Raw genomic sequence first — 24,357 nt, 5'->3', positions numbered from 1 at the left:
ACATAACATAAGTACTCTTTTACAAAGTCTTACGTGTCTTTCTGAACCGTCCCCATTGAAGGCCCTACCAATAAGGGTCTGCTCTACATATCACGGCCTATATGGCTATCACGATTTACATAGGGAAATATGAGGAAAGATGACCAGGAGATAGCTATCTTATAGGCTGCTAGAGAAAGCACATTGCCACACAATCTAACCAGTGGTCTGAATGTGAAATTTCCTGCTGTTAATACAAAATGCTTTCAAGCTGAAATTCAGTTGAAAAGTAGCGTATTAGGCATCATTATATTTTAGGTGCTACTACTATTCGCAGACTTCACGAAGTAATATCAAAACAATGCGATACATTCATGTGAGTAACTCTTCAAAAACGCAAGTTCCTTATTCGTTACCTAGAAAACACTTATCACACTGCAGGTCATGCAGAAACAATCCAGGATTTTAAGAGGAAAACATAACTTCCTGGATGTGCTGCTGCTTGTGAATTATGATTCTCTAGTCCAGACTTGTGGAAGAAATTCTTAACAGGAACAGTGGTCATGTGCAACTCGACGCATTTCAGGAATGCTGACAAATATGGATAAAAGACTGAAATACAATGATAACAGAATGTCTGTACCCAGTGCTGTCTGCATCATTCAATTATAACTTTGTGATTTCTAAAGTCAAACACTGAGCACAACAGAAAGTAAGCCGCTGACAACGTCGATCAATAACAAATGCATTGTGACAAAGGCTGGCATATGCTGCAGTTGCTTTTGGAAATTTAAATCAATGTTTTCACATTGTACTAACAACTGTGTGTGAGTGCAGCCACACGCACTTAACACGCTCAGGCAGATACACACACAATAGCACTTTCCTACAGCCTGATCTTGAATTCCGAACCTCTTATTGCGCATATAACCCCAGGCCCTTAAACGAACTGCAGTGTGTGGATTTGTTTTAATCCGAAAGCAGTTTAGATTTTGGTGAACAAAAAAAAAAAGCAAAAGTAGCTCCAAAAAGACTGCTTTACATAGCGCCCAATACACCAAAACTGCCAAACCAGCTATAGAAATCTACAGTGATTGCTTTGATTGTACATCTCAGCGATGCTGTTTGTCACCATCTCTGTCCAAATCTAACATTTCATGTCAAATCGGAAAACGCGTTGTAATTCAAACTTGTTCAAGGAGGAATGAATACAAAAAGTGTACACTTAAAAGAAAAATTAAGCCCTCATAGACTGAGTGACTGACAGTGATAAAAAACAGTTATGTGCAGTTGTCAAAGCATAATGAATTGGACCGAAAATATTGTACCTGGAACAAGCTTAAACAGAAACCACTGGTATACGAGCTCTGTGGCAGCATATTACACTGGTATGGCTCGTCCAAAAAGAAGAAATACCTTCTGTACCATGAGGAGTATATACAATTAAAGTTTTGATGCTCGAGAAGTAATTGCCAAGCCATCAGCACTATTCCAATAACGCTAGAATGTATGGAACAGTATTTTGTACCATACACATCTAGATGAACTTAAAAAAGGGTCATAGCCTGCACACCGATAACCCAGGAACTGCACTGATGGCTATTTGTAATAGGAATCTTGAAGGATTCAAAATTGCCCTTGAGGATTTCATGTTTGATTATACACCTAATTAAATGTATGTAAAAGCACACCCCTAACCCATCCTCAGGACAAATACTGGAGGTACAATTCTGGATAACAATAGAAAAAAACATTGATGCAATACATTATTTTCAACCCAGGCCGAAATTTAAAACTGATTTTATATCACTATTTCAAGGTTGATAATATTGGCTGAGCTCACTCTGTGATGCAGTGGTTAGAATGATACAGTGGATATATGATATTTGAAAATCTCGTGCCCTACTATTATAAAATACTCTAAAAAAATAATGCATGATTTCTGCTTCAAACACGGCTCGATTAGCAACATTTGTACCGTTAATAATAAATGGGAGTATTTCAAGGTTTTAATCTTTCATTACATTGTATAGGAAAGAATTATACTTTGCATAGTTTAATACTTCATGCTTCCTCACCTGGCCACATCTGGAGTAAATAATGTAGAACTTCTATGTGTTTTTTGAAGTCCAGGGCACTTGCAAGCTCTTCGGAGTCAGTGAAGACACGGTTGTTATGGTGGGAGGTCTCTTGCCTCTGGCTCAGCAGCACCGGCCCAAAGCACACAGCCAGGTTCTGGCAGGTCATCTTGTTTACTTCATGGTGTGAAGCCACACGCTTTAGGTGGTCCAGAAGCATCTTCAAAGTAGCCTAGAAAAACATTCACAAATGTAGTCAATCTTCATAGAACACCACATAAACGGATTGTGTTGTGCACATTACAGTACCGCAACAATAAGAATGTCAGCAGGAAACTAAGGCAAAATTGGAAGGTGGGAACATTAAATAGGAATTGGTAATGATGTTTTGGTGCTGTTTAAGTACCTTACTTCCATTTCTATGTGAAAAAGCACCCTGCTTTGTGCTATTGCTACCTGGGGCTAAGCCTCTACTAACTGTGTGGGATATCATACCGGGTTATAAATCCAGAATCTCACAAGAATAATCCCACAAATTGGTACAGAAAGGAGCAGTGCTTCAGAGATTCTGTCCTGAATGCACTTAGAGCCCAAAAGAATCATAAGGGGTCCAGTGGTTAGTGATTAGATTAGGACCATTGTTTTTCCCAAAAACAGTATTCAAACATTCCTGTTGGTAGGTATGACACCTAACATTTTGGAACCAAAACAAAAGATGTCTTTCGTCCTGGCCTACATAACTTGCTTAGGTTTTCATGAATGGAGGTTCTGGTGATTACTTCCTCCACACGATGTTCCCAGGAATGTAAATGCATTCAAATTTTCAATTGTAGCGATCCGCAGAGGATGGGTTATGAAAGTGTTTGTTTTGAACGAGGGCCCCCAGATCCTCAATTAGTATTTTGTAGGATTTAGCTTACATTGTATTTTTCATGCAGTAAATATTCACAGCTTTACGATAAGCTTGAAGAGAGTTCTGCATCCTTGCAAAGAGATTCAACCCAGCGGCATTGCATATGGCCATCTTATTTTGGATTTTAACTTCTGAACATTCCAGGAATGGAACCATACCTTTATTTATATCCAGGTTCTCTAGAAAAAAAAAAGAGCTGCGATAGCTCTGTAGGCGTCAAGTTAAACTCTTTTCCTCAAACCGGTTCCATGGCTGAAATTGGATAATAATATAATTGATGGTGGAGTGGGCTGTGCAAGAACAATAGGTAGAGCTAGTTAGCAATTGAGAGGATACTCTGCTCAGTCACTGAGTTTGTGAATAGGCCCTTTATAAATGTCTTCCTTATTTATTTGCATGAAAGCCATACTTAAGCATGAAAGTTCCACAAGCATTCCTTGCTTTTTAGTATTGCTTACGTTCTCCTCAGAATGGGCCTAAATTCATACTGTAAATCTTGCAGAAAATTGAAAGGGGGTAATTTTCAAAATCGAGAATAGGGAACCAGGTTGACAAGGAAAATACTTCGCTTCTCCAGAATAAATTTAGAGGACAGGATAGTGTGTATATGTTTTTTTTTAACGGGGTTTTATATACCGCAAACTTGACCCGGTATCGGGTATCAGAGCGCTTTACATGGCACCAGTTACGTTACATGAGGACTCCTTCATTTTTGTTAGGTATGGGGAGATTAAGTGATTTGCCCAGAATCACAGGATGTTCAGCGTCATTGCCGAGACTCGAACTCGGTTCCCCAGATTCGAGGTTGACCGCCGCAGTCTGTAGGCCAACTCCTCTCCCCATGTTACCGTTAAAGATGTTTTTGAATTAGTTATCAGTATAGCAGGTTGAATGACCTTATTCTACTTCCAATGACCAAATCTGTTCACTCAATTAAGGCTTACAACTGACCTGGAGGCCTCAAGAGTTTCTCCAAGGTCTCTTGGAGGTGATGCTTATTTCTGGACTGGAGCAGCAGATTTTTGGTTAAGGGTTTTGCATGAGACGGTATTTGTGGATTGGATTGCCCTGAAGTATCTCAGCACAAAATTGAAAGAGTAGCTAATTTTGCTCTTCATACCACTTTAAAAAGTGTAGAAATCACGACTTTTCCTTTCGTCTTTGAACAAAAACACTGAACACAAATCTAGTTAATTTACTCGTTGGGGAAATTCATACACAAGGGTAAGCCACAATTTGAATTGCATACAGCTGTCTAATGTGTTGTGAGGTCTTTAGTGTGCAATGATATCCACGCATTTAAAAAAAATCTGAGTCACAAGTAATTCATGCATGTTCAGATGGAAAAGTCCTCCATATGGTAACGGACGTGTACCCCTGCCCTGAGAGTCCCAATTTTACTGATGTCTAGGTACCTAATGCTCATTTTTGTTGTCAGAGGCAAACACGGATCATGCGTGTGCACCATGACATAGGTCCATCTCACTGGGGTGAAAGGGTACTGCCGTTACCAGGAGTTAAGTAGCACTAGTACGGCAGCGGCAGCATACTTGATAGTGATCTGAAGGAGTGAACAGGTCCTTTTTAAGGTATCGCTAGAGGGAGACGTATTGGCTCACTCATTTGAAGTTCTGCTGATCTGTGGTGAACTTACCCTCGGCTTACATTGGTTTTGTATGTAGTGCTGTGCAGTGCATCTGTGATGTACATGTGCTGGGTGTATGTATGCCTAGGAGTGGTACAATACAGTGTGTGCATTTTATATGCCTGTGCTTGGTGTTTGAGAGTATATGAATGGTACAAAACATGAAGGATATAATGCTGTGCACTGATTGCATGTTACAAACATGTGATGGGTGTAGGTGTGCCTGTGAGGGGTACAATACCAGAAGGATCTAATGCTGAGCATTGTGTGTATGCAGTATATATGTGCTGGGTCTATGTGTGCCTTTGGATTGTACAGTACATGGCTGACTATATGCTGCAAAGTGAAATATGAGAACGGGAGGTAGAGGAGCCCCACCAGACAGATTTGTGCATCTCAGAGGAGATGGGTGGGACACACTGGAGAAGGGAGAGCAAGGCTGCCCCAGTACACTTTAAAAGCTGCTCATTGATTCAGAGAGGTCATAAGGAAGGGTCCTGTGCACATCTCAGGAAGGCAATGGGGATGATAAGACAATCACAAAGAGCAGGGCTGAGAACTTAAGCTAAACGTTTGATACACATATCACTGCGGCTGAGACCCACGTGTGAAATCTAGTCACTCCCATGGCCGGTGTGGTGGGGCTATCAGCTTTGGGGTCACTCCAGCTGTGACAGACTGCTTTTTGGAGGAAGAGAAGGCAGGGGAGTGGGCTTCAAAAGGAAGCAGAACCCCAACATAAACATCAAAGACCCAGACTCTAAATCACATTTGGTATCTGGAAATGGACTATAAGAAGGGGGGCTTGAAACACCAAAAACTGTCAACTGTCAAGCTGCCAGTCATGCTGTGCAAAGAGGAGAAGCAGACTTCTGTCTGTGACAAGGCCTACTTGTCTCCCAACTGGATGAGGGGACATCACCCAGGGAATTCCAAGCCCCAGTGCCGGCTAGCGTGCTAAGACCAGTGTGTTCTGTGAGGAAGAGGAGAGCTTTAGAGGAAGCAAGGTCCAGTGGGGAATTCTGTATTGCACTCTCTTTACGCGTCTTGAGGAGAAGGCTGCTGCACTGATAGGGTCCTACCCCTGCTCCCTTTTAGTGCAGGGAAACTGCTTGTGCAGGCCTTGATCTTATCCCGGCTCGATTATGCCAATGTGCTCTTTCTTGGCTCGGCAAACGCCACTATTAAAAAGCTTCAAGTGGTACAAAACTGTGCCACTCGTGCCCTCATGCAAGCCCCCCTACCAATCTTCGGCAAAGCCTTTGCTCATCTCGCTGCACTGGTTACCAGTGTCAAAGAGAATTCAGTTCAAGGCCTGGTGCATCGCTCACAAGGTTATGTCCTTTTCAGCTCCTCCAATTTTGAGGGCTATCATTACCCCCTACGTTCCAAATAGATCTCTACGCTCAGGAAAAAAATGTCTGGGCACTGTTTGTAGAGTTAATCGTGTACGGAGTGGTGGTAGAATGTTTTCTACTATATCTTCAAAAAACTGGAATCAGCTTCCAGACCGCGTCCGTCTTGAGACGAATCACCTTTCCATCCGTAAAACGCTGAAAACCCTACTGTTTCCCTGATGCTCCTCATGGTGGGTGATTGGTTTTTGTCATTAGCGCTGGGAAGCCTTTGGTAGCCATGCGCTTTATAAATGCCTATTCATTCATTCATTCATTCATTGCTCATGTGCAGGAAAAACTCTCCAACTTCTGGGGAGCACTGCTGTGAAGTGAGCGTTGATTGTCGTTATGCCGATTGGGTCTGCCGTGGGCCACTGTGCTGTGTGGGCCAAAGCCCTAGCTCGTGTTCAGTGGAGAAACTGTGACCCCCATATGCCAGAGGGGGTCACTAGGACTAAGCGAGAAGAGTGATTTCATCCGGATAGTCACCAGAGGGGAAAGGACACTGTAGGGACCCCTGGGTGCCAGCTCTGTGATAGAGCTTTGACACCATCATCTTTGCACCGCTTACTTCTCCCACACTCACCGTGAAACAGAGCAATGAAATTACCCAGCTTGGAGGAGCCACAATGAACCCACGGTCACTGCAGCTGCATGACCCCATGTGAGGAACTCGAGGACCGATGAGCGGAGCGTGCCCAGGCTGCATTCAGTGAACTCACCTGAACCAGAAGCTTCTGATCCAGCGCCCTCAGAGGGAGCTCAGGAACTTTGGTTTCTCTGATCCTGCAAGTGCAGCTAAGACTTATTTCAGGCCAGACTGCCCCAAGGGAACTTGCTTGCTAGATAGCACTTCAGCACTGGAAAACATTTGACTTTAAAACTGAGTTGGAGTGGAACTCTTGAGACTCAGACTACTAGTGGGGCTCACCCTGGATGTTGCCTGTAGTGACTGGAGAATAACTACTATCGCTAGAGCAAGGATGGAGGGGAACACATGAAACGGCCTAAACACTAGAGCCCTAACCTCAGGAGGGACTGTGGTAGATGTTTGTGAACGTCGTATGTTCCTTTGTGTTAATAGCAGTATAATAAAATACCTATTTTTCCATAAAAGTGAGCATTTGGCTGGACAATAATGTATTGTTGTTGCTTCACATATTTTGAGTTGTGAGCATATGTTCAATTCCCCCCTGTATCTACCTTCCCCTACTTGGGAACCTTGGACTGTTCACCCATGCCATTTCGGAGAGTCAAGTGCTGAAGGGCTACTTGGCACAGCTGCTCAGGATCCAGAGTAGGTCGTGCCCTGGAACATCAGGAATTAAAGGCCTCAATCCCCAGAGTTGGACCCAGTAACCTCAGTGTGCCCTGTGCCTTCTGAACGGGGTAATGACCATGTACAAGGCCACTTGTATGTATTCGAAATAGAGATCGATTGCAGATTGCACAGTTTTGTGTTCAGTGTTGTCTTCAATAGAGAAAATATAAGAAAGGGCAAGGAACTTCTCCTCCAAAAGATATTGATATTTACCCTGTGGATTTTCTGTTGCTTACACTGCAGTCATTGGCAGTTTGTTAGGACAGAAACTGGTATTGGAAGGTGAAGAAAGTGTCCATCACAAAGATGGGATAACTCTGGAGCTGGTAAGTGGGGAAGACTAAAATAGTGATGGGAATGGAGCAGGGTAGGGGGAGAACAACACTGAAGGTGAATATCAGTGAAGAGAAACCAAGACGAAGCCCAGGGTTACATAGAAGAGCAATGTCCAGAGTCACCGACAAGGAAAAGCTGTGGTGACACAATGGGCAATAGCAGAGTACCAGTGAGGAGACAAAGTTGTTTAATGAAATGACAAGTACACGGATAGGAGCAAGGGCACGATCATCACATAGAGCAGAGATTAAGTTAGATAGAGGGCAGAACTGTTGTCCATAATGGTGCCATGACTTGAGTTTAATAGATTGGCGTCTCTTGGGGTCCCAAACAATGGCATATCTGGAGGTATCCCAAGGGTGGCATGACTGGGGTCGTGAAGGGATGCATAAGTGAGATCCTAGGGGAAGCAGGTTAAGTAGAATTGGACACTGAAAAAGCCTGCTCCCTTGCTCTTTTAACTATTTGCTTTATGTTGCACACAATGCAACAATAATAATATACTGTGCACCCAAGTCATAGGGCGCATAAGTAAATACATGTATACAGCTAATTAATGTTGTGCAGACAAACGTCAGTTAAGATGCCCTGGGAATAACACAGCTTTTATGTTTAGGGGAATAGTCAAAGAGTATAAAAATTATAAAGGAGCAACGAAATGTCTCCAGTTCTGAAGCAATAAAACTTGAGGTTAATGGCAGATTTTGGAGACTTATACCAGTGAAGTGGGAGGGCAACCAAGATGAAAATCTAGAGACACATTTCTGGCAGAATTGCAGATTCTCACTGAACAGATAAGGATTTAAAAATGCATACAAACTAAGGAAGGGTTGACAAGCCTGTTTTACATGGTTACCCTTCAAGATGTACAACCACTTCAGATTTTACAGATCATTATTTGGTGATTAAATGAGCAATGCACTAGCTCACCAGGCATTAACAGAAAGGCAAAATGCAGGAATATCATTTTATAAAAATTGACACATACAGAAAACAAAAAGGTTTAGTTAAGAGCATTATATTACATAGCATGAACAGGGTGCAACTGGTACAGGTCAAACTTGCTTGTACTTGGCACGTATTAGTGCTCGGCAGCCCCTGATGTATGCGGGTCTCAAGGCACAGACAGCAGAGACTCTTAGCTCCTGTGTGCGGTAATCTCTGCAAGCACTTGTGGAGACACAATGGGATATCTCACACACGCTACATAAAGTGGACAGATGCAGCCCTCTTGCACACATGCGACCCTCCTTTGTGGGGGAGGTGAAGTGAGGCTCACTTTAATGAACTGCTCATCCACCATCCACGTAGACCAGGTAATAAAGGTTTGTCAGAAATAAGATACAGCCATGTCACTACTCTAGGTTTGTGTACCAGCCTATGATTGTGCACGAAAAGGGAGGCTTATCCATTGGCTATGCTCTTCCCCTCCAATGGCCTCCTTTTGAAAGCCAAAAAAGCACCAATCATAGGATGGTTTCCAAGCTGCACTGCACCAGGAGAAGCAAACTGTTCCTCATTTAAATGGTGAATGTGCCAAGGGAGGAATTCACCAGGGGCATTCTGATTTGCAAAAGGTAAAGGGCCCATTTTAGGTCGAGCTTACCAGACAATGCAGCAAAAGACATATTATGGGCTTACCAAGAACATACATTGCTTACCTTTAGTTGTCTTTCCTGTCACTCTATTTGCCTGCTTCTTATTTCTATCTCAGCTTGTCAGTCTTGTGTTTGTCCCTCCCACGGAGCATAGTCTCTTTACCATGTCTTTTGACTTGCTGACTTCTATGCTTCCATTGCTTGCTCTTCGAGCAATACTCTTTACTTTGTGATTAACCACTCAATGACAGTACATGTGTTTTCCATTTGTCCCCCTCGTGCACTTGTCTCAATCTATTTCGGGTGCTGCTCCTGGTTGCCCTTGTGCCTCGCCCCTCTGATATTGCGTTTGCCTTTATGTACTCCCTCCGTTGCCTTCTCTCTTGTGTGCTTCTTCTCTACCTGCTGCATGTTGCTCTGTTGCCTGTTCTCCTCCTGTGTTGTTTCTGCCCCCTTCCCCTACTGCCTCCAGGATGTCTCCCCCAACCGTATCCTCCTCTGTCCCTCGATAATTGTTTGCAAAAGACTTACCTTCTCCACATCGGGCAGGCAATCCAGTAACCCAACAGTGTTCTTCAAATCATTAGTGTCCATTTCATTGTCATTTCCAGTAATTTTTAAGGGCTTTCTTGCCATGGCGTTTAATACTGCTTCATATAGCTGCTTTGTTATCAAAGGTGAAGGCAGTTCTCTTAAATAATCCTTGAGTACACCTTTATAAATTAAAAATATATCATAATCAGCAAGTCTAGAATTACAAAACATTACAACAATTAACAAGCAAAGAATGTAATCATGATCCTGGACATGGAGCTAAAGTGACAAACTGCAAAGGCTTCAGTAAGAAAAATGTACCCACACATCAACGTGTGAATCTGTGACCATTTTGGTGCTGATGGAGGGGAATGGCTTAATATTTTCAATTTGGGATTTCAAAAAGTATGCACATACATTGTGTCAAAATTTGTTATAGATGTGCTCTGACAAAATATGCTCTGTTGCAGAATAAATGTAGATGACATTTTGAATTGCTCAATAAACATTATATATATATATATATATATATATATATATATACATACACATATATATATACACACACACACACACACACACACACACACACACTGTCATGTGTAATGTACTGGCAAGCTATAAGACTTTATATGCAATTTCTCAAGGGGTTCAAGCATGCTAGAATTCTATGAAGTGCATCAGGGTACTAATAAAATAGTGCTAAGGCAAAACACCCAAGACTTTATCTTACAACTCTGATGTGATTTCATCACTCCTGGAATCAATTATGTCAACAGTAAATGTGATATCAAGGATTTCATTGAAGATGTAATTGGGCATGGTACATATGATAATATAAATTCATTAACTTATGAGGTAATCTGAGATTCTGTACATTAGAACATGAGCTGCTGTGCATTTGGGTTCTCTGTGAATCATGTTTGCAGAACTCTTCCATTTCAAGTTTTGATAAAGAAACCGTGATATCACTACTGGATTTTCTTTCTTTTTAGCTCTGGTTAGAAGCAACTTTATCTATCTGGAAGAACTTGCATCATCTACTCTTCAAAAATACATTGCAGATACCTACTAACTGAGAGTGAAATTCGGGTCTGTCCAATTAAGCCGTTGGCATTCATGTGTTTTTCATGGTTTACCATTGCTTGATGCACTTATACATCAAGGCCACAGCAATTTGTGAATGATTATTTTGCCCCCTTTTTTATTCCACTAGGTTTTGGCGTTGGGGCATCAAGTAGTCCACTATTAAGCTCGAGTTGGGACATGGATTTATAATTGAGGTCCACTGTGTGTTCTTTGATGTATTTACTTTTCTGCAACAATGACACTGTAATTGCGGACTTATGCCTTTTTTGTTTAGGAATTGCTTGCAGTTTGAGTGCCTTAGCTTCTCATAAACAAATAGTGCTAGTCACTAAACACTACTGTGTATTCACTTGTTTCACTTGCAGACATAATAACATATTAGATTTACTACTTTTTTGTTCACAGAGTAAAGACTTGCCACAAATAGGATTTCCTAATGATAAAACACAAATTCTGGCACTTTGCAAATGTATCTACTATGATATATTTTGTTATGTATGCCTTTTTAAATGCAATGCCTACACACATTTCCAGAAAAGTCTTCATGAAGTATACAACTAACTCTGCTAATGGAGTTCCTCAGCAAAGGGACCCTACTTCCAAGTTCCACATTGTTGTAACTCAAGATGTTGCTTTAATACATGATTTTCCTACTAGGGCAGCTGGTGGCAACACACACAAAGATGTCAAATCATAACCAACAGCTTCTCCTAAGAAAGAGCCAAACCTACTGGCTTTTCCAATGCTTGTTGACAAAAATGTTGAAGGACCAGACCAATTGCTTTTATCTGACTGCTCCAGAAAATGGCAGTCAATGGCCTTATTTGTATGCAAAGGGTCCCCCTAGCAAACCCAGACATCATTCACCAGCTGGTACATACTTTGTTTGGTGGTCTGTTTCATTAAACAGATGCCATGGTGACAAATTCCTTGGATAACAGGCCAGTCTGAAAATCATGTGTCAAAGCTGCGTGCATAAGTTCTGATATGGTCATCATTTGCAAGTCTAGTCTATAAAGTATGTAATCATTACTAATGAAGAAGTATGAGCCAGTTAAATATGTAATGCATCACTTTATTAGTGTCTATCCTAATAATACTGATGTCTCATTAATAATAGTTTGTTTATTTTTCCTATTGAAAATAATGTAATAATATTTCACAATATTTTATTTATTGCAAGAAATGTTAGTACAAGTCATATTTTTTAATTGAATATGAAATGTAAAAATTTAGAATGGTTTCATGACTATCATATTTTACTTGTGTTAATATACTTTTAAATGTGAATAACTTTAGACTTATTTTGTTAGCAATGTATCTATGTTGTGTAATTGTGCTTTATTGAATAACAATTATAACATCTTTAACATAGTGCTTTCTGTTACGTCTTAATGTTTATTCTGATAATTTCTATTAAATGGACCTACATTTTGGAATTTCTGGTCATATGTATTGATTTCCCTAGACCTCTTGAGTAGGGGAAGAAAGTACGTCTGTGTAACTAGATTCCTGCCCATTAAGCTATCGTTAACAGATTTCTATAACTGCCCTCAAAAACTAGGTAATTATTCTCAAACAAAGGTTCAGCGCTCTTTTCAAATTTGAATACTGCAGATGTGTACCAGATTTCCAGAAAAAAGTCATTTTCCATTTGTATCCATATTTGAAATAATTCCCCATTGTAATTCTACTTGTTTTTGGTGTTGCATACACAGCGCCTGCAATGTGCTGCGAGCCATATTGTATACAATTCAGTGGACTTTCAACCCACCTAGAGCATACCATTAGTTGTTTTTGTTTCACTTTCATTTGCAATCTTTTGATGCTTAGTCCTGTAGGCTTTCCATGCTTTCTTGTGTTAGCACCTCCATGGAGCTTGGACCAAGTACATGTGTTCTTCCTCATCGTTTTTCTTACTCGTCTTTTTGCAACACACAGTTTTTTCTATTTTTCAGTTGATTCTGTATTCTTCCTGGACATGCAATGTACTTCCCTTACTTTTAACATAGGCATACAGCTTCTTATTTATGTTGCTTTCACCCTCTTCCGCTCACAATCCATTGTACTTTCTCAAACATCAAATATGGTTGCTAGTATAACATTTTTGATTCTCTTCATGAAATTTGTGTTGCATCTTGTTATTTGAATAAAACGTTTTATGCTTTCAGAAATGTAAGTCCCCTGAAGAAGGGTTCGCCCGAAATGCATAGGGCTGAAATACTTTGAATTTGGCTTTGAACTTGTTGAAAATAAACATGGGCAATACTATGCAAGAAATAGTATGAATGTTAAAGAAACTGATTACAACTTGAATTAAAGAACATCTTGCGAAACAACTTATTATCACTTGGATCATCATTATTTGAATTTTGATAATAACGGAGTGCTGAGTAAAGGACGTTACTCCCACGGGAGACAACGCATTTATCCTCATTGTCTTCACCTCCTGGCTCAGGAGGTTATTTACCAGGCACCCAATATAAACCCAACATCACCTACTATATTCACAAGGAGTGCGACGTTCCACAATCCAATTGGAGTTTCACATTTACCGGCTGAGCCAACTGTGGACACGCACCCAAAAATACAAAATGCAATTTGAGGATATTGCACATACCTCGGATCAACGTGCCGACACGTTTGTATTTACCGAAGAGGATACTCAACGAATCTACTCACTAATCGATGACCCTGAAAGCATCACAACATCATCAGGATCAACACAATCAAACATCAAACAAATGATGTATATGTCTAAACGAATCATGAATCAACGTTTGCACGCTAGCACATTGATAAAATACCATAAAGCTCAAAGAATTCCACGTGGTCTACGGGTATCCCTCAAGTCAACATTATGCAAAAACAACGCACGTTTCACAGAAAAATGGTTTGCTATTTTAAACAAATGTTCCTTAGACTTAATATTACTCATAATTGAAGAACTAGCAAAACTGATTGACGATCTGAATAAGGAAGCTACCGTTTTAAAACAAGAATTAAGTAAGTCTCTAAACGCGGAGGAATGGTATAACGTTCTCAAAGATATCAACAACCAACTAGAAACTTATTCTAAAGAAATCAATGATCGCAAGATCAGGAAATTCAAACGAGACACCACAGATTATCGACTCAGAGAGGTCTATACATGGGCGGACATATATGCACGACGCAGGCAACAACGATCAAACACAGGAAGATCTTCGGAAGAAACTTCGTCTTCCGACGAACCTCAACACAGAAAGCAGCCTCCACCTACGAATACTCATAGACCAGACAGAACGTCTGCCTCTGCACCCCAAGATCAGGATCTTCCTACAACCAGAGACACATCTTTTTTAGAAAGGGGAACCGCCCTACAAGAAGTACCCGGAGGAGCAATTCTAAAAAGAAAGCTCATGACGGATACAATAGCAAAGAACAAAAGGAGTCAGAAACCCTAGTCATGAACATATCAAAACAACCAATCTCGCGTTTTCAACTGCAGACATTACAGAAGGGAACCTCGTATGTACCTACTTACCATTCTAACCTACTAGAGACACAAGTATGCGTATACAAATTTTTACGTACACTAAGGTTAAGACATTTCTTTTCGAACGTGTTAGAACCTTCAGCAGACCAACCACAGAACAAACTATTGGGTCTAAGGAATCCCAGCAAATTCATTCCACCCACGAGTCACAAGGTTCTTGACGTCTTTGAAAAAATTGTTTTAAAAGAAGTTCAAGACACATTCAAACAACCTCGTTCCAAAAATTCCAACCTAAATCAAAAAGAAAGACAAGCTTTAGATCAATTGGCTAAAAACAAAGGAATAACCATTCGACAAGCCGATAAGGGCGGCGCCCTTGTCATTATGGACACAGACTTCTACAACACCAACGTTAATGAACACGTTAATGACACCAACATTTACTCAAGACATGACAGGGATCCCACCAACGAATTCAAGAATATTTTGAATCAAATAGTAAACACAGCCATCTCTCAAGGAATCATTGGTATCAAAGAGAAAGAATACTTGATTAAATCCAACCCTGCAATTCCCTACATCTACATGATTCCAAAAATCCACAAAAATGCCAATTTTCCACCATTCCGTCCAATTGTCTCCACCATAAATTCCATCCACGAACCAGTGGGAAAGATTCTAGACAAGCATTTTCAACCACTAGTCCAAAACATGAGTACCGACATTAAAGATACCACTCACTTTCTCAATTTACTGGAATCCAACAGACAATCATTTACTGCAGACCTGATACTATGTACCATCGATGTCAAATCTTTGTACACGTCTATACCCCATGACCTGGGCTTACAAGCTGTGGAACACTACTTAACCACAAGTGACCATGAAGAAATGTTCAAAGTATTCCTAATGGAACTGTTACACTTCACGCTATACCATAGTTATTTTAAATGGGGAGACCAATTTTTCATCCAATCATCAGGAACATCTATAGGAAATTGTGCCGCACCGGCATATGCTAATCTTTTCATGTACAAATTCGAACAAAAGCATATTTTATCCAATCCAAATTGGTACAGACATATCATTATGTATGGAAGGTACATTGACAACATTTTTGTATTGTGGAATGGCTCAGAAACCCTACTGTTAACAGCTATTGAAGAATTGAATCAGGTCGATGACAGAATTGGCTTTACGCATAACATCAACAAAAGGGAAATACCATTTCTAGACGTCTTGGTCATTAACAATGAAGGCAATCTTGACACTAAAGTATTTACCAAACCAACTGACAAAGACAATTTTTTACATTTCTCAAGTTTTCATCAGCCTTCACTGAAGCAACATCTACCATTTTCACAACTGTTACGTCTCAAAAGAATTTCTTCTAATTCGGATTATTACAATCAATCCAAAACTACTACCATTCAAAAATTCAGACAAAGAGGATATCCTTAAACCACCTTAACCTCTTCAATGCCGATGACGGAACGGTTCCGTCATGCACGCCGGTTGGGCTGTGCTTATGACGGAACCGTTCCGTCATGGCCCCGCCCGCGCTCAGATCTTTCAGCACTGCGCGGGAATCCGCGCAGCGCTGAAGAGGTTAAACAACGCACAGGAAAGAGTCCGGAAACTTGAACGTAAACAGCTACTGACAGTACAACACAAAAATGAAACACAAAGACCAGTATTCATTTCTAAATTCTCTACCAGAAGGTTTAACATCAAGAAAATTATTCTGAAACACTGGCCACTACTCACGCAAGAAGAAGATTTCAAAGGAATTTTTCACAACATCCCAAGATTCGCGTACAAACGTACTCGCAATCTTAAGGAATTGCTCAAACCCAAAGAAGAGGTTACCAATGTAAAGTACCAAGGAACTATACCGTGCCACAATTGTAGTAATTGCAATGCCATAATTAAGGGCAGTGAAATATTTCATCCAACAAAAGGAACAAAAATAAAACTACGAGTATCAGGTACATGCGACAGCAGCAACGTGATATACTTGTTAAAATGCCCGTGCGGTTTATCCTACGTGGGGAAAACACAAAGAAAACTAAAAACCCGAATCATTGAACATAAAAGTAACATCAGACTCAGGAATACCAAATCCACGGTCGCTTTACATTTTACTGAACACCATCATAATCCCAGTCAATTGCGTTTCTGCATATTAGAACAGGTACCTATTCTCCCTGGAAGAGACAATTCTCAACACCTTCTGAGAAGAGAAATATTTTGGATGACTCATCTGAATACGCTTCAACCGAAAGGATTAAATGAACGTTTTGAATTACACTGTTTTTTGTAAACCAACTATGATATAATGCATACCGTTTATATAACGGAAATATCCATCACCACCAGTTTTCAGATTGACATTGATGTTAAATGTCTCAAGATACAAGTATTTTTTGCTTTTTACCCTTCAGCAATAACACATTGATCTCTTTTTATTATCGTTGTTTTGACAATCCTTTTAACATCATGGAATTTGACATTTGTGCACACATTAAACCCCACTGTACCCACCCCCACTACTCCTCACATTTCATTTGTAAGTCACTAATGGATAAGGGAGCGCTATCACAGTTCTTCAGTACCTTTTTAAGTGGTGCACCAGAACGGCGATTTTTCAAACATTCAGTGTATTCATCATTGGCCATTGTGTTGTAGATGTCTCCCACATCTACACGCAGGAGACACAATCACTATTTCTTTTTTTCCCCTTTTCATCATCCCAAAACTTTATTGAACAAACAAATAGACATTTTTTTATTCTCCGTGCAAAAATCTGAACATTTATCCATTACCGCCAATTTTTATGCATTCTAAAGGCCAATTCAATGGCAATCACAGTTTTAGTCAGCACACGTTTTCGCTATCTAAACATTATTTTAGACAGGCATCTTCGCATCCACGACGGCACAGTCTTTTCTCACTTTTCATTACCACGTGATGAGTGACTCATTGTACCGCGAACATACAAGGAAGTAAACACTTCCCGATTACTAACGAACGGCTTCACAACGCCACCTGACTGAATTCCCGTCGCGGTAAGACTTCAAACAACCGTTTTCACGGTTAATACAGTTTTCAGAATTTTTATCGCATTCTCCGTTTACTGAATAGTACCTGTAATCTTCTTTTCAGACAGTCTCATCTATCATTTTCCATGCCGGTGGTTCGCCACGACAGATTGATAGAATTTGATGCTCACCTCTTGACAGGTTAGTTTAAACCCCGATTCGACTCACCCGGTAGTTCTGTTACTATTCACAGCACCTAAGTTCGTTTTTTTACTTTTATCCCGCACGAACACTTTTTCAACAGGAGTTTCGTCCCATCCTTTCCTTCACGCCGTCACAGTTTAAACTCACGTTCTTTTTTCGAAATAGTTCCCGCACAAACACACACAATATAGACATCCACATAATGTGTTCGCCACCATCTAATGCATGAACTTAACATCTTCACAGTCCGGTACTCTTCCGCTCACAATCCACTGTACTTTCTCAAACATCAAATATGGTTGCTAGTATAACATTTTTGATTCTCTTCATGAAATTTGTGTTGCATCTTGTTATTTGAATAAAACGTTTTATGCTTTCAGAAATGTAATGCCCCTGAAGAAGGGTTCGCCCGAAATGCATAGGGCTGAAATACTTTGAATTTGGCTTTGAACTTGTTGAAAATAAACATGGGCAATACTATGCAAGAAATAGTATGAATGTTAAAGAAACTGATTACAACTTGAATTAAAGAACATCTTGCGAAACAACTTATTATCACTTGGATCATCATTATTTGAATTTTGATAATAACGGAGTGCTGAGTAAAGGACGTTACTCCCACGGGAGACAACGCATTTATCCTCATTGTCTTCACCTCCTGGCTCAGGAGGTTATTTACCAGGCACCCAAAATAAACCCAACATCACCTACTATATTCACAAGGAGTGCGACGTTCCACAATCCAATTGGGGTTTCGCTTTCACCCTATCTGCCATCTCTATTGACACTTTATTTACTTACACCCTCACAACTGTACTACCTTACACCACTCTACTCCACTATTAGCCACTACATTCTACTCTATTTAACTCCACACAATGCCACTCTACGCCCCTCCACCCTACACATTCCATCTTATGCCACACCACTAACTTTTAGGCGTGCAGTGCAGAACCGCAGCCACGCTGCTGTACAACATGGCTAAAAGACACTGGCAAAGCCAATAGCGCTGAAAGATGTGAGACCTATTGGCTGTGCCAATGCTTGTGAGACCCAATGGCTGTGCCAATGCTTGTTATGATTCCAACAATTATATTTTCTACTGGTCACGTTAAAATCACAGATTGAGCAGCAAGAGCTCTATAATTATAACATAGTATAACTCCCCTAGCGCTGCACCAATATGTTTGAGAATTCAGACAAGCAATTACATTTTTCATAAATACAATTGCAATTTTGGGTATGTGGTAAACAACTGCACCACCCATGAAGGTAAGTAAATAGCCAGTTCATGTATTTGTTTATTTTAAAATAATCACATATCTAATTAAAGTAGAACTGAACTAAACTTCTGATTTGAGCATAGATGCTAAGTGTGTTTTTGGCACCTAAAAGTATTTTCTTATTCCTCATACCCGAAACATGTCAAGTCGAAAATAAATATTTTTTAATGCAACTGCACAAGGTATTAAAATAGAATTCTTTCTCTTTGGTAGCACGGTCCCTAGGCATGCAGAGTGACCTTTAGGCACCAAATCATAAGTGGGATAAAAAGGCATAAGTTTTTTACAAGACCTAGTAAATACTGATTCTGTGGTGTGAGTGCATGTACCGGGTCCAGTACATATGTTCTAATCAGAGCTTTAACTCTGACATGGAGCATAATGTGGGGAATGTGGTGCATACTCCACCAAACTGTGCATATGGTAATTACTGAACATTCCCCCTCCCCCTGTTTTTTAAAAAAGTTGTAACCTGCCGAAATTAACCGGAAAAGAATTGTGAGTGGGGATGCCTAACAAGTCTGGTGGACAATTCATTATATTGAATTCCGATTTTTACACAAAGAAGAGTTTGCGTAGGGATAAAAAAAATGTATGGGCCACTTGTCCTTGGTCCGTTAGAATCTGCGACGTCAGATGTTCTCCTATTCTTATTGAATAGCTATTTATTTTACCAGCTCTTCTTTATAAATGTTATGGTATTGCGTGTGTTTAAGTGACATTGTAGCTGTCTGCCTGGTTAGATTTATTCTGGAGTTCTTCATAAATTATATTAATAACATGAATAAATATTTTTGGTTAAAAAAAAAATTGCTAGTAAAATTGCTTCATCAGTGAGTTTTTTTTTAAACTTAAAATTGTTATTGAAGCATAAGGCAGTCACGTTTAAGTGGTAGCACAATTTCTCCATTTCATTTTAGTTGCATATTCTTGGAATAACAAATTTAAGAACAAAAAATAGCAACCACACCAGCTTGCCAAGGCCACCCCTCAATGGCTTTGTCAATACTTGTTGCTTACATTGTTTATTTATATGTATATCTTAGGGGATGCTGAGCGTTATTGTTGAATGACATTTAATATTTGTAACACATTGCAATGGTGAACCACATGGCACCGAGTATCTCTAAGGTAATTATTTCGGTAGACTGTAAAAATAATATTTTATCAGTTGGCAGTACACTTTATACGTATTGTATTAGAAACCATCATTTCTTCACGGTAAAAGGATAATGGCTTATGGATTTGAAAAAATGCTAAAGAATTTACTAGTCCAGTGGAGAAAAACATGCTAAATGTATTCAAAGTCGCGAATTCTTACTACAATAAGTGGATTGTAAGAGAGCCGGATTTACGTCTATGCATTGTACAGCCTGGACCTTTGTTTTGGAAGCTACAAAAGTAGCACAGGCCTAACATCAGCGATTACAATGACAAAAAGGATTCCACGCTTACACCATGAAATCTGCATATTCACCATGAAATGTGCCTTTATCTTGAGGAATGCCATGAAAATCACTTTTTGATTCTGTTGAGTGTACAAGGAGTTATCAAACGCATTTCTATTGGATTAAGGGAAAGCGCTGCGTGGCCACAGACAGCCTTATAGCCTGTACATTCCATTCGGTCTGCTTAAATTTTTGACTACAAGTACCCAACAAAAAGCTGCATTTCTCACCAAGAAATATACTTAAGGCTTCACTCAAATTGCAGTAGAAACCAAAATCATGTCATTGTAGCATTTCCATAAACATTCTTTAGGTCTCCCCTGCAAGGCAGCGCAAGTTGCTAAAGAACTATTGTGAGCTTGCAGTGGGCTTACATCCCACGTGTTTTTCTACAACTGGTTGACTTTTTTGTCACTTTCATTTGCCTACGTCTTATGGATGGCTTGCCTTCCTCTCCTTTATTTTGCCCCTCCACTGGACCACATGCTCTTTCTGATCCTTTTGATTGCCTGACTTGTATCCTCCTGCTGCTCAAATTTAGGGAACTACTTTCTCTTTTTCATCCAGCATTCCAAGAGAGTGTATTTATTTACTGGCTCTCCCCTTGTGTCCTGCTCTACCTCTCAAATACCCTGAACCCCATGCCCAAGCTCTGTGTTGCTCTCCATCTCTCCCAGCTTGTGTGTTAAAGCACAGAACCAAGGATAATGTTGCTGGACCTTGGCTGTACAGAAAATTTAAGGGTTGTTTCTGTTTTATCTCCTGCCTTCTACGTATTGGAAAGGAAGCACAAACTGTACCATAAATAGGCATTCATGGTACTGGTACAAAAGCCATCTGCTGTACTCAATCAGTTTGTGACTGAGGCAGAAGGTGTTTGTAAGAAACTGGGTTATTAGAAGCGAAGGATGTGAATCCTTCACAATAAGTATGTCATTTTCTCGAGGAACCAGGTACCCCATTGTAGCACTTGATACTTGACTTACTTAGGTCAGCAAAGCAGAGCAGTACGAGACCTACTCGGGCAGCAACACTCAATAAATAATTGTTCAAACAATACTTTTTCTTATAAAAAGAAAATGTACTTTATCAGACACACACTTCTGAATACTGCAAATTCATTACAAATGTGTGCAATTGTGACACCCCAACAACAGTTCATAACTTCAGCAAGCTCTGAACCCAGAATCCCAGTCCCCCCATAAATAGATGCAATACCTCAATATAGGAGGGTGTTGTTATCAAAAAGGCGGGCCTACTGGCTTTGTCAAGGTGTCACCACATTAGTAAAAGCAGAGGCATGTTATAATCCACCTTTGCACCAGCACTGAAACCAATAGGGAGTACCAACATACAATAAATACTATTCATTGTAATATAAATCTTACATTGTCAATCATCAACATTGTCAATAAAGCATTATGTTGAGAATCATGTCCCAAAGTCTTATTTCTTTCTTCATACTCTGTCACTACCAGTGTTAGGACTTCCCAACAGAGCTCCCCACATTCACCACACCCATGTACAAAGGTGCATGTTACAGAAGTGCTAGAAATCATGGAAAACCTCTCCTGCAGACAGGCACTAGTTCTAGTGCCAGCATGGGAGACAGCATCTTGTTCTTCCCACCTGCTCCTTATGGGTGGGGTGCTAAAGGGCGGTGAGTGCCACACTCTGCCCTGCCATGGGCATAGGGAGTGGAGGTGGCACAGTGCCAGCTGAAAGCACAGAGGTGCTCATCTTTCTGTCCCAGGAGGATGGGCTAAAATGGGACAAACTCCTTGCATTGAGCCCGCCCCATCAACATATAATAAACACAGATTGTGATGACTCCCAGGGGCTTGAACCTTTCTGGGGGCATTTAAGATTTTGAAGCAGAGCAATATTCGCTCCTTTTACCTCTTGATCTCCCTGGGGTCTGAGCTTCAGATGCTGGCCTCGTTGGCCCGGTTTTGCTGATCTGGGTCTCATTTTGGTCCTGGGGAGCAGCTCATAGTCTTTTAAAAAAATGCTTTACATACAAACACCTGCAAAGCCCAAAACTCTGCAGTCTCGTTGTAAAGGTGAAACCTACTGGCGTTGACAATGCTTGATTTTGTAGATCATCAAAGTCCTTCAATGAAATAGCTTAGCCTGCTTTATTCTCCCTTTCTTTCTGGAGGACTACAGACATTAAAAATCTTGATGTCATCCACAGGGTTGTGGATTTTGTTATCAACAGATCGATGAAGAACTCCTCGCTCTTGATGAGCTATCTGTTTTAATGACTGAACTTCCCTGTGTGTTACTCAGTGTCTCCAATCATACAACCACTATGTGAGCTTGTTGAAGCTGTGTTAGAGGCAAATCCCACTTGACGAGTAGGCACCATTACACAGGAGGATGGAATAGATCTAACCGGGTTTTGTTTGGTGCCACTTAGCTAAGAGGTCAGGAACTCTAAAAATGTTTGAGGAAGTGGAAAATTAGATGGTTTGGACTAAGTCACCCACATTTTCTGCTTTTTACACCCTATCAATAGAGCATGTTGTGCAACTCTTCGAGGAGAGGGTGTTTAATAATGTAACAGAGAAGGAGGGTGAATTGAAGATCTTTCATGAACTTCATTCCTTTCAAAGTTCCTTTAAGGTATTGTTCTACCCCACTTACGCCAATCATTTCCTTTGTATCACTCTTTCCACAGTAGTGGACCATCACATACAATAACCTGTTGTACTGCAGTCAGCAATGATTTAAAAACAAATAGGGGTTAGTTTAGAGCATGAGTACTCACAAACATTTTCCCCAGAGACCACAAAGTATGGTCTGTGATGTGACAAGGGCCTCACTGATGCCAGCAGGAGAGGGGTCAGAGGGTCTGAGGTGAGGGGGGTGCAAGGTGGGCTTAGGGGAAGTGGAGGATGCATATCTAGTGGCTGAATTGCACCAGAAAACCTGCGATCAATCCCGGCTTCCCAACTTGACCAAACTGTGTTATCTGAGGCAATTGTGTTTTTCACTTTGCCTCCTTTTTCTTCATTATCACACATAAGAGGACCTTGAAAAACATGAGTTCTGGATGTGTGCTGTTCATAACTTGCTTTTGTAATGGATGTACTAAACTATAATGTTGTCCATGTGTACTAGCAACCCAGGCCACACAGTGGGTGCGCACGACAAGTGACTGGACTCTTAGTTCTCTATTAACATTGCTGTCAGAATGAGGGAAGCAGAAATTTTCTAAATTCATGTTTGAAAACTATCACTTTAAAAAAAATATATACCTCTCTAAGCAGTGATATGATCTGATTTACTAAAGTGAAACACTTCTGCATGTTAATGACATCTTTTGAATTTTGAAGAGACGTGATCATATTTTTACAGGTTTGCTGCAAGATGTCTTTAAAAATGATGGTGTTCCTATAGTTAAGTGATGCAGGACACCTTAGTTACTGCCTTTCTTTAACTTCAGCAAACCTGTAAATAAATGCTTGCCCGTTTATTTAATAGCTTCCTGAATGTTAGTGCCGAGTCAAGTAAACAGCATCCCGGCGCTGCTGTTGACCAAGGGGCCGCATGTAAAGGGCAGGAGTGCTGGAAGCGGCCCCCAGACCATACTTTGAGTAGCCCTGGTTTAGAGTTTGATAGATATCCCATATCAACCAAACAGTGGTGGATGTGTGGTCCGACCTATATAAGGGTGCATAGCCATATATCCACTTTGAAAATAACAGGTGGGACATCCTCTGCCTTTTGTTGGATGACCTGTAACCACCAAACTGTAAAACAGGAGCATACTTTCACAGGTAGGTATTCATTATCCACCATGGTAAACACAGAAGTAACAGCAAAAAAATAACTAAATTAAAAAATAAAATGGACGTTTTAGTTATATTCGGTACAGCAGCTGATCACAGAAGTAAATCAGCTGCAGAAAAGCCAAGGCATCACAAAGGTAAATATGAATTCAACACAAGTGTTTAGCAATAAATTGCTACAAACAAAGCCTACATTTGGATCGCTCGCACATGAAA

The 24,357-nt window shown here is 40.4% G+C and overlaps 1 protein-coding gene across 1 annotated transcript in view; it reads right to left on the bottom strand.

Annotated features, from left to right (window-relative positions):
• The window catches only part of SYDE2 (synapse defective Rho GTPase homolog 2), a 168,686-nt gene that overhangs the window by 30,026 nt on the left and 114,303 nt on the right, over positions 1–24,357 (bottom strand). Inside the window, exons 5-6 of the mRNA XM_085602076.1 lie at positions 9,799–9,980; positions 2,058–2,289 (exon numbers count right to left, since the gene is read on the bottom strand). Of these exons, the coding sequence (XP_085458202.1) occupies positions 2,058–2,289; positions 9,799–9,980 (414 nt within the window). The remainder of the gene's footprint in view (positions 1–2,057; positions 2,290–9,798; positions 9,981–24,357) is intronic.

This window comes from Triturus cristatus, chromosome 4_2 (genome assembly GCF_964204655.1).
Source record: "Triturus cristatus chromosome 4_2, aTriCri1.1, whole genome shotgun sequence".
Lineage (NCBI taxonomy): Eukaryota > Metazoa > Chordata > Amphibia > Caudata > Salamandridae > Triturus > Triturus cristatus.
Note: the sequence above shows the minus strand (reverse complement) of the source record. Positions and strands in the feature narration are given on the sequence as shown.